The sequence below is a fragment of the Panulirus ornatus genome, chromosome 14 (assembly GCF_036320965.1).
Source record: "Panulirus ornatus isolate Po-2019 chromosome 14, ASM3632096v1, whole genome shotgun sequence".
Lineage (NCBI taxonomy): Eukaryota > Metazoa > Arthropoda > Malacostraca > Decapoda > Palinuridae > Panulirus > Panulirus ornatus.
Window position 1 is genome coordinate 10,439,661 of NC_092237.1, and position 12,210 is coordinate 10,451,870.

General features: G+C 37.0%; 1 protein-coding gene across 1 annotated transcript in view; it reads left to right on the plus strand.

Moving 5' to 3' along the window:
- Nucleotides 1–11,599, plus strand: part of UBL3 (ubiquitin like 3) — a 225,116-nt gene extending 213,517 nt beyond the window's left edge. The window contains exons 2-4 of the mRNA XM_071669587.1: nucleotides 4,150–4,258; nucleotides 5,195–5,359; nucleotides 6,580–11,599. Of these exons, the coding sequence (XP_071525688.1) occupies nucleotides 4,150–4,258; nucleotides 5,195–5,359; nucleotides 6,580–6,644 (339 nt within the window). The 3' untranslated portion in view covers nucleotides 6,645–11,599. The remainder of the gene's footprint in view (nucleotides 1–4,149; nucleotides 4,259–5,194; nucleotides 5,360–6,579) is intronic.
- The last annotated feature ends 611 nt before the right edge of the window (nucleotides 11,600–12,210 follow it).

A 12,210-nucleotide genomic window follows, 5' to 3' on the forward strand; every position in this document is an offset into this window, starting at 1 on the left:
ATATGATCCTTGAAGCTGTTGAAAAAGAAAATAGATTATAATCATGCAGTCCGCGAAGACCTTTAACAGATATGAGTCACCGTAAATTGATAGCTCGTAAATTGCGCTGGGGATATAGCCGACAGATGAAGACGCGCAGGATCTTTCATTTTCCAACATATCCCAAACAGTAAAACTGAACTGTAGGAAATCCACTTCCTTCATCGCTTCATCGCTTGTTCCCGGTCTGTTCGCTTTCGATCATACTGCTTGTTAACAAAACTACACAGAGCCGGAGAAATTGCTTAAAAGGAATTTCTTAAAGTTCTGCATTCCTGATCAGTCCAATACATCTGGATTATCCAGACATTAGAACATTTGAAACCTTACTGATTGTAGCGTAAAGCATAGTAGATACTTGAAGGCCAGGTCATTAACCTTCATAATAAGATAATTCCCTCCTCGAAAGTGGGACAGGATTAACTGCGTAAATTAAATCCACTGAAGGGCAGAGATGCTGCAGGAAGCACAAGGAAAAGCAGCAGAAATGTCAAACCCACGGTTCGTTCAACCCTCTACCGGCAAGTATAAAGAATGTGGGACGTCTTCAGACACCAACTGAACAAATTGCTCTTAAGATTTACCAGACTAACCAGGTGGTGTAGTGATAAACAGCCTGATGAACCAAGTTTTCTCCGGAGATAGTTGCACACTTAGATGGCAGGGGTAGTTTGGAAGTTGCAATTCGGCAGTAAGACAGCTCCAGCTGAAGGTAAAGTTATGAGAGAGAGAGAGAGAGAGAGAGAGAGAGAGAGAGAGAGAGAGAGAGAGAGAGAGAGAGATTTAGTGGGAACTAATGTCAGAATGTGGGTGGAACTTTGTGTAGGTGTATTCTAGGTAGCATGTACCTTAGTTTTCTTAACCTTGCTGTCACTAGAGGTAGCTTATGTAAATACATAAGTTTACGTAATCATTACGCTGCTACTAAGAATAAAAACGGTTGTTAATGAGGTTCTGTTTGAAAAGAACAGGATTAGAATCATAATGTGAACTACGGGAGAAATAAGTAGGAAATAAGTTGATGAGACAGGATTAGAATCATCCTGTGAACTGTGGGAGGAAATAGGGTGATGAGAAATGGTTGACAGTATTGTGGTGAGTGGGGTGCCTATGTTTACAGCTGTGACGTCACGCCGCACCAGCAGCTGGAGCAGTGCCTGTATATAGATTCCTTGAGCCGTCTCCTTACTGCAGTGCCGTTGCTCACCACCACCGCACTACAACCACCAGCTTGTAGGATCTTATCACGGTGGGTGAAAGACCGGATCGCATTGCTCCAAACCCCCTTCTGTTGTGGGGTTATGAAAACAAGTTTTTATATACTTTTTTTTTCTATATTTTCTTTGAAAATGTTCCCACCAGAATATAATGAAGCTGTCACCAGTTTCTATAGTTTCATAGATGACACGTGTTAAAATTCTCGCTCTCAGATGTGCTGAATGTCTATACAATTTTACCCGTCATTTTCGATAATCTTTAGTGGTGAATACGCATACATGTTTTCCTCTTCCTGCCTCACACTACCACGTTTACCATGCTAGCCACTTCTTTGCCAGGCTGTTTAACAACAACCTTTCTTTAACTTCCTTATTTTTTTAATGTCTTAGCATATCATCATCTTGTTTTGAATACAGACATTTTTGTCTTTTCCTGACCACCAGTATCATTCAGTAATTTTGACTGCGAGGTTGCATCATGCTTCCCATCTAAACTAGATTTTTGCCCTGACTTCGTACAGTCACGTTTAAAACTCAGGGCATCCGGATGGTCTGTCTATACATATCTGACCTAACCAATTGCAATTTTTGTACTTTGTGTACGTACTGTGCTTCGAGGTTTCCAACAGCCGATACCCTACCTTGAGCTTTCTTGATGTATAGTACTCGGGCTGTATTCGACGCTAGTCACCCCGTCGCCAACACCGACCCATCATAATGTGTTTGTCGTTTATGTTTTACGTATATAGTACCATGACAAGTTTAAAGAGAACATGATTGTCACATGGGGTACGATAGTACCTTAACATTTGATTTCTCAGAGGTCAAGCCCCAGAAGACAAAGTTGCATCACAAGAAATGTAGACATCGAAGATCATACTGGGAATAACGCGTTACAGCAAGACGGCATGCGGTTACTTTCCTCTTGTTATTTCCATGGAACCAGTGATTTGACCGTTGTCTCTTCCCGCGAGAATTGTCCGTCCTAACTTGATATTCCTAGTTTTAAACGAATCGATTGCACAGTACTTTATTCAAATATCATCGGGCCTTGTATCTGGTGCAAAATATCCGGCGCTTGAATGATCGTCCATTAGCCTATCCATTTTGCCATTCGCTCTCACCTTCATAGTCTCATTCCCTTGGGGTTTTCTATTTTGGAATCTATGTTAGGGTTTCGTCCACTGGTTTTTACAGTTGTTATTGTTATGAGAGATGTCTTTTGGTTTCTGGTGTTCTTGCTATTGTTATTGGTATGTGTCGAGTGTCGATTCATGCAGTTCGAGATCCTTTCGACACTTGGTTGTCCACAGTGCCTCGCGCTGTAACCTTACGCTTAGGAGAGTTCCTGTGCTGGGAATACTTGTTAAAGAGAAAAAGATTCGCATGACATCAGTAGCTTTCTTTAGGGTTATACATTTATTTTGAGGCTGCATGGAAAAAGATATTTTGTCAGCAGTCGATTATGTTGTACGGTGAGTGTTTACATGTGGAGTTACATATTTGTACAGTCCGGGCAAGGAGTGTTTAAAGGGGTATTTCCTTTTTTTTTTTTCTTGAAGAGTGTTTGGGTGAGGAGTAGAGATAGGACAGAGAAGAAAAGTAATTAACTGAAGAAAGTTGTATAGTGCAAAAATGTATATGATAAGGACCCCCTTGTGGCAGCTCACCTGTCATCCTCGTATATTGTTCCGCCAATAAGTGTGCCTTTCACTTACTGGTATAGAAACGCTGTGTATTTACTGCTATACCATGGCAAATTAAGCCTTGTAAGATAAGCGTTGTTAACTGATGAATGTGTATTTCTGTTACGTTATTTATGTACTGAACGAGACTATGGATGGGTGTTGCCCTAACTGATTCGGCACGTGTACTTGGGTAGTGTGGAAGGGAGCTCAGTACCTTGATGGGTTGCAAAATATGTTCGTGTGTAAGGCTATGATAACCGATGATTGTGATATAGATGAGCGTCTCGAAGACCTAGACATTTTTGGAATTACAGATGCCACATGCTGGACCAAACAGTAAAACATATACCAGTTTAAACAATTCCGTTTTAATCACTCTGTTTACTTGAGGTCTGCTGCTCGCAATAGCATGGCCAACTAGTAACCTTTTACAGCAGTCTGGGCCCAGCTCCTGGCTGTGGGAGTGAAGAACCCTGAAGACTTCACAGGGTATTCACAACATATATCCAGAATGCATATAATGTACAGGATAATAAGGCCATTCGGTAGACTTTCTGAGTGAGTAGATGTATAAGATAACGTGAAGCTAGTTTCATAGGTAGGCTGAGAGCTCCTTGTATTAAGTATGTAAACATAAATACGAATTGGGTCTGTAAACATATACATTAACAGGAGTGTAAATGTGATAAATTACAGAGGCGGACTAAGGGTCTCGTGTATTTAGTGTAAAGTATGCATGCCTCCCCAAAGCAGCATTCGCCCTTCCTTATGCAAGTCAAGACATTTTTGAGGTGTTGAAGATTATGTTTTCTCCAGTATGATACACCAGTCTTACCAAACTTGCATATTCCCTTTGCATAGTGTACACAGACTTTGGACAACCAGTGCCTTCCTTTTTTTCTCTATTTTTTTTTTATTACAGCTTTGCTTCTCTGATCTCCATAACCTTAGCCTAGCTTCTGATAGGTCCTTCTCTGCCATATTTTCAATATTTACTCTCTCTTTGCTCAAGATTTCCTGGTCCCCACTTTTATTTTCACTTACCACAATGAAGTTTCCATCCCTCTCCTTATTTGACTCGGTGTCCAGAGGCTTACTAAATGTCTCGTGTATTAAGTGTAAAGTATGCATGCCTCCCCAAAGCAGCAGAGAGAGAGAGAGAGAGAATCTCCTATAACATGATTGATCCTTTTTTTCTTTTACAGATCAATCTCCGCCTCATCCTAGTGAGCGGGAAGACAAAAGAGTTCCTCTTCAGTCCTAGTGAGTCAGCAGGAGACATAGCACAGTTTGTCTTTGATAACTGGCCTGAAGGTGAGCATTTTCAATTTTCTTTGCTTTCACAGGTTTAGATCCAGACACCCTGGCATTACCATGTTAGTTTTCATTTCTACATTCAACAGCTCTTCTTGCTTCGTCTTTTCTGTCAGAATCTTCGACTTAGGGTTATACCATAATGTTAATTATATGGTAATAGGTTTTTGACAGTCATTTTAGGTGTAGACTTCAGCAAGTAATCTTTTCATTCTTTCATATTTTATTGTTTTTTTTTTTTTTCACTACAAGGTAAAGTATAAAATTGATTTGCCTCTTTTTTTTGAAAGACCATAATCCTTATATAATGATCCAGCAATGATAGTATGAACAGTGTACAGTACTTCCAAACAAATTGAAAATTATTATTATTGTTATTGTTATTATTATTATTATTATTATTATTATTATTATTATTATTATTATTGTTAATATTATCATTATTATTATTTGGCCACAAGAACCCCTTCTTCAGGGAATCTTTCAGTTTCAAGGCAGCACAACAGTCAATAGTAGAAAAAGGATGGACTCCTTTAGAGTTAGAAATCCTTTGGTGAGATTGTGGAACTATGATACAACCTCGCTGAAGGTGACTTTTCACCTGTGGCATAAATGCAAGCATGTGGAATCCAGTAATGCCAAAGGACTGGAAAAGGCAGGGATTCACTCTGCAAGGAGTTTGTTAGAGAAACTGTGATTATTTATAAAAAAAGATGCCTCAGAAGTTGCCATAGTCCTTTCATAAATTTAAATTTAGTTTTTCAGATTTTCTAGAAAAGTAGGGAATTAGAATTCCTGACTTTAAATCTTCCTTAATTTTGTAGATTTTCATCTTTCTCTCTTAGTCTTCATAATCAGAATTATAATTCAGTATAAATGTTCAGAATTGTGTATTCAGGTTTTTAGATAGTTTTATAAAAATTGGTATTTTTGCAGAATGGGTAGATGAAAGTGTCAGCAAGGCAGAAATTTTACGTCTGATTTATCAAGGGCGGTTTCTCCATGGAAATGTAACGTTAGGAGCACTGGGCCTTCCTGCTGGCAAGACTTGTGTCATGCACCTTGTTCCTAGAGAGAACTTACCAGAACCAAACTCTCAAGGTAAGTCAAGTGACAGTTTTAAGGCCCTTTGATCAATCATTGATTTACTTCTATCTTATAATTCTACTCACAGAATTATGGTTTGACTTTTGTCAGATCCTTTCCAGTATACACTCTTGACTATTATTATGTTAGCATAAGTAGGGAGGTTAACAAATCATTAAGAATACATGTTTGTCAATTGTGATGTTTTAGCTCAATATGGGTCGTAGACCATGACAAGATTAATTACTTTAACCCTTTCAGTTCTAATTGTGGTTTGTTTTTCTATTTCCCCAATCATGTTTTCTCCCCAAATTATAGAGGTGGAATTCAACTTTATGTAAAAATGAAAAATAGAAAACAATTTCCTTCTCAAACTTCCTAAGAGGTGTGATAGTTTGCCAGCCTTTTTGTAATCCTACTTTTGCTGTGTCAGTCCATGTAACTTCATGATGATGATGATCATCATATTCCTCTGTGTCACGACTTTCCATCAAAACTGCATCTTCTTTCTTCCTGTTACTGCACATTTATGTTTGCTGTTGCCAGGTGCAGATATTACTTTCACAGTTGGTCAGATGCTTACTCCAATAAACATTCTTCCACCATTATGTTTGTGAAGCAGTTATTAGTTGTAAAATCTCTGAGGGTGAATTATTATTGCTCCTGACATATGTGGCAGCTCCAGGAGATATGGGTAGGGTCAAAAACATCAGCACATATCTTTTACATGTGTATGACTCTCACCCCAAGTGTACCACATGTTTGTTGGACTGAAAGAGATAATGCCACTGGTCAGTATTTTTGCTAGTACTTGACAAGTCAGAATTTTTATTTCCCTTATGTCTCCAATTGTTAATTGAGTTGCTCTTGTTAGTATTACAATTGGTGAATCCCATTTAATATCCCTTTCCTTTGGTAGCCCTTAAACAATTATTCATTATTCCTCTTCATATCATTTATTAAAATTCCAGCTTCCTTTATGTGTGCAGCCACATTTCCTCATCCACTGTTTAAATGAGGCCTTTTCTTTTTCCGTTTGTAGTGTTACCTTGCTAATGCAACAAATGGTGAATGAATATGAAATATAGACTATACCTAATAATTTTGTTTTCAGTTAACTGTTGTCTGCACTTATTTTAAAACTGTAATATCTGTTGTAACCATCTGAGAATATACTTTCTGTTTCATTTCTTAAATTTAGTTTGAAAACAGATTCTTTTTTGTTTTGTTTACAGACCAACGGCAGAAGAGCAAGGGTGGGTCATCGAGTTGCTGCTCTGCTTCTTGTGCTATCCTCTAGTGACCCACGTAATTACAATCAGTGACCACACCTGTCACCGACAACCATACCTTGAAGTCACAGCCACACCTATAATCCACTGCCTCTCCAACTACCAGTCAGCGCTGTTACCTGGCATGTCTTAAAGATCTGGCTAACTAATGGCCAGAGTAATTTGGCTTTTTGTGTCAGGGTGACTTGTTAATGTAGTGTTGTTTCCTCATACCGTAATGATACACAATATCTTTAACAGTGAGTGTATTTGAAAAGTTGGACTGTTGTGTTTTAATATAACAATTCTGAATATGAACTGAATGGTACTTTTAGTGAGGGAATTGTGGATTGTTGATATGCAAACAGCAGTTGATATTGACTGTCCACTGAGACTACTGTACTGCATGATCATCACTCAAGGTGGCCTTTACAATAGCCCAGGAGGGGAGTATGTAAGAAAGTGCATAAGAACTAGTTAAGTAAACTGGTGTTTTATTGTGACAGGTCACACATTAAAAAGCTCCCTCCAGCTATCCTGTTGAATCCCAGATACCATGTATCAGTAACTCATATTGCAACTCTGTATCCTGTCCTGCAAGTCACAAATATTGAAGCTGGTGTTAAGCTGAACAGTTTATTGTTAATATTGTATGCTTATTGGTTAAAAGATCTGTACGAGATTTTCAAATGAGCAGTGGAAAGTCGTAGTAATAAGTAATGTGAAGGATGGTGTGAGAACTCTACCCTGAAAAGGGTTAGTCTGTGATGAACTTCTTCCTTGTTGTCCTTCCAGTTTGATGGTGGGGACATGACTGTGAAGTTATGAGTTGTTTAATCCTCGATATAATGGTTCATGCGTTAAGTACACTTTCAGAGGAACTTGTACAGGTGAAGTTTATCGTGTGTCTTCTCGCAATATTGGAACATATGAACTCCATGCAGTTTGGAGTGGTTTCAGAGCTTTCATCCAGTGACTGATGATGGGTTTGCAGGCACTGGTACAATTCATGATTGTATATATATATAAATATATATATATATGATAAGCAAATAAAAAAGATTATGTGATATAAATGATAATGTGTAGGTCACTCATGTAACTGTTTCATCTGTCCAGAAAATGTTTCAAGGTGGTTGTCTACACCTATGTTGCTTTGTTTGCTTCTTTCCAGCATAGGTCAGATTTTCTCTGGCATGATACAGGGCATGCTGTAGGTACCTGGGCAGCAAAGGGTCGTAATATCCATTTGAGCGAGTGATTATTATGCCAGTCCAGCAATGTCAGTCATGTCTGAATTTTTGACCTACTTGTTACCACACACTTTTTTTATCCATTACAAAATGCCCAATTACTAATGCATGTCATGTATGCAGTAGCATGCATTTATACTTCCTATAAACTAATTGTAATGGACTATCACTTTTGATTTTAAATTGAATAAAATTTCTCAATATTTTAAAGGGGGAAGTGGTCCAGTTTTGAAATAGCTAAATCGGTGCTTAAACCAGCATGCCCCATGTGTCCATGTTACCTGATGCCTGACCCCTCCAGTCACACAGCTGTTGGTGTGGCAGCCACTTTCGTTAATACCAAACAGTACAGTGAGCAAAGCTTTACTATGACACTCCCAGCTTTCTGAGTTCTGGTCCACAGTGACTGAAGCTGCCCACTTAATCAGTGTTCTCTTTATTTAGCCATACTAGAATTGCTAGCTGTGTAATATCATAAAGACTGTATTATTCATGCTCTGTCTTTCAGCTTCAGTCACAGTGGTAAGTGGTGCTCAGCTAATCTGAAGATATATATGAAGATAAAAGTAAACTCTGTTAGGATTTTATTAAAAGGTGTGTGTGACTTGAGTTAACCCTCATTGTAGATCTGAGAAGATAGTCATGTAGTTATGACTAGAAATTAACTTTAAACCCTACAGTGAGAAACATTTATCGTATAACTTCATTGTCTCATTTTTCAGATATGAGAATATGTGAGTGTTTGCATGTTTCTTTCTAAAAATGATATATATCTTGGCATTTATCATGAATGTCTATGTGCTATATTCATCATTTCATTACATTTCATTTCATAGTAACTCATTCATTATGTGCTCATTCTCCATCAGCATGTCAGATTTTATGATCGTAATGTTCCTCAACATGCTGAGTAACATGTGTAATATTCCTTAACATTAATAACATCTGCAGTGTTCCTTGTATTGAGAAGCACTCCCCAACCTATTTGGTGGCTGGGGGAGATGTTTACCCCCCACACTTGCTTTAAGGTTGAGTTTTTAATTTTATAGTGATTATCATACCTCGTCCAACAGTTCTGACCCTCAGTCATCAAGAGGGTAGCTCAAAGTGAGAAATGGTAATGTTACAGTTCGAATCATCACGTACCTCACATGTATTTTTTCTTATGATTGTTTGATTTTATTTTTTAATAATTATTCTCATACATCATCATCATTATAAGAATGACATACACATTTTTGAAAATCTATTTAGCTTAAGTTTTTGTGTTTGGTAGCCAAATCCGTAATTTTTCAGTCGTTTGAAGGAAGCCAAATCCCAGATTTATCAATTGTTTAAAGGTTGCCAAATCTCTAATTTTGCAGTTGTTTAAAGGTCATGTTAATATAAAACATAATTCCCAGGACTTTTATACCATGATTATACATTGTGGCATAGAACCAAAATATGAAATGGGTTGTTCCAGGTTTCAAATAATCATATTGAGGCATTTCATTTATCCTGATAGGAAATATGTATAGAGGTTAAATCTGAAACCTGATAGCTGATAAAAATCACAAAATCACATTTGAATAGCTCATGTTTTTGCCCTTTTCAGAGTAAAAAAGAAATAGGCCACAATTTATTTTCTTGGAGGGTTAGTTCTCTTTATGCTATTGTAACCAGTTACCATTTTTATATCTAATTTTTTTCTCGCAGCAGTGCTGTGCAGTTGACATTCTTAGATAACTGTAATTAGACATTGAATTTATTGGGAACATTGTATTTATTATTATAAAGTTGCAGTGAATGTCAGCTCATCACAGTATGTTGCACTTAATTACATATCAGTGATATGAAAAAATTTGTTTAATAATTTTTTGTTCTTGTTTTGTTTGTTTTACTCAGGACTTGTGGCCACATAGTCAGTAATAAATTAGATCTTGAAATTCAGGTGTCCTTTGTGACATATTAAATTGTGCAATTCAGGTGTAAGTTGTGAAAGTATCCTCCATTAACAAATTAGCTGTCCATTTTACTGTAATGCATAAAAGGTGGCAGTGAGGGGACAATTTGTCATAACTGAATCCTTAGCAATTATTGCTCCATCCTGTCAAATTAATAAACTTGTAACACTGTTGTATTTACTTGGGTGTATAGTGGATAATTAACATTGGATAATATGGCACACTTTGGGTCTTATCAGCTTTGCCCTCTTCACAAAGTATGCTCATATGATGTGAATTGTCCATACATACCTACATAGTTGGTACAGTTGACTGTTGTGTATAATTGTCATGGCTGAGTATGATGTCTGGAAGCTATTTTCTAAGAATCTGAGGCAGACTTTTAACAGACCCTACGAGTGATGTGTAATTATTGATCATTGTCTTTATTTATAATTTATGTCAACAGTTATGTAATAGAAAATATGATAAACCATAAACCTTACGGACTTCTTTGCTAGTGTTCGTAATGACTTGGTGTGCTGCCTCCAACAGCAGTGAACATATTACTAACTTCATTATTCATTCCTTTTACTTTGAATTTTCTTGAAGAAGAGGCATTTTACTTTATACAGATTACTTTTGGTGTCAAACCACTGAACATATTAATTGTGGTTGATATGTATTGCCTCCTTAAATGATTAATTACATATTCTTTTTAAATTAAATATAACTTATGTGCATTGTAATTCATTATTTTGTTGTACTTCTGCTTTCATATATTTTCTTATTATGGCTGCTGGTTACACCATCCAAGTAAATATTTAGCCTTGTAAATGATCATTAATGGTTGGAATACTCACACAATACATTAATGGGAAACTAATGAGGGAGGAATGCAAAAATTATCTAATTGGATTATATAATCTTGAAAGTGAAATTCTTATAGTAATATTTTTATACAGTATCTAGTGTTGAATGTGCATGTTTGTTTTGCTTTTAGACCCCTTGAGTACTACACATTCTAAAGGGGAACAACACACTGTAATCATCAAATATTCCCTTTTAGAAGATAATTCATTTGTGCACTTCACTGTTTCTATTTTACACTGTAGAATGCAGTGGTGTTGCTTAAATTATCTCTTCATTTATGTTCATGGTGGAGTTTTCTGAGGGTAATCAATTGTGCAGATTGTGGAATAACTATGTATTTCATGTAGTGTTGCAGTGTTGCTCCCTCATACTAGCCAAGCCACTCATTATGGCTGGATAGTATTAAGAACATGCTTTTCACCAGTGATACACATACCTTTCAGTCTTGTCAGAAATAGAACCAGTTAAGAATGGTTTTGATGTGATTTTGAACACTTAATGCTGTGGTAATGAAAAAGCTGGTTGAAATGGTGTTCTGATGCTCCCCTTCAGTTTCTCATGTTAGTTATATTCATGTATTGTACAGCCACATAAGTATTGATCATGAAAGAGTAATAAATATATATTATATAGTTGTGGAAAGGAGATTCACTAACTCATGATCATAGCCATCAGTCTGTCAAATGCTGTGAGTGCTAAAGGTTGGTCATATTAGGGTCAGATAATTTATAATTTAGTTGTAACAGCCCATGCACATGGTACTCAAATGTTATTTTTATGGAATTGTAACTGTCCTTCCTGTCATTCCTATTTTGTTTCAGTATTTTGGAATGTACTTCCTGGAATCATTGGATGCATATTACTGCAGTAATATACTTCCCTGTATTATATTGTGAATATTTAAATAAAGGACCATTGTCCTAACTAATAAAACCTTTCATTTTCAAGTAGCCATTTATGGTGTTTTCAGTATTAAAGGAGTTTAATATTTATGCTGAAAGGATATGACAATTTTATGATTGTGATGTATATGCATTATCATCTTTTTCATTGGCTTTGCTGGACTTTGCCTGTATATGGTAGCCGTACAGGTGAAAAGTCGCCTACAACAAGGTTTTATCATCATAAGAGGAAGAAAAGAACTTGCTCCACAGGAGTCCATTATTTACCTACTGCTGGATATAGCAATGCCTGAAGCTGCTGAAGAGAATAAAAGGGGTCATGGGATTATTAAAATTACGTCATCCATCAAAAGGAAAGAATTGTGGTTTTTTGCTTGCACCTGTCTGAGCTTGTGTCACAGGGAGAGGCTGAATGAGTGATTACTATTTTTGTGTTACAGGGAGAGTTTTACTCCCATGTTGCTTTGTCTCGACCTGGTGTATATGTATAATCACACACACAAAAAAAGCATGTCAGTTACCCATTTATCAACCACTCCTGAGGGGAAGATGAAGAGCTGGAATTGGATGTGGGCCAACTCCCACACCCAGGATTTTAATCCATGTAGTGCTGACCTTTAGCAGGCCCATAATGACTTGTAT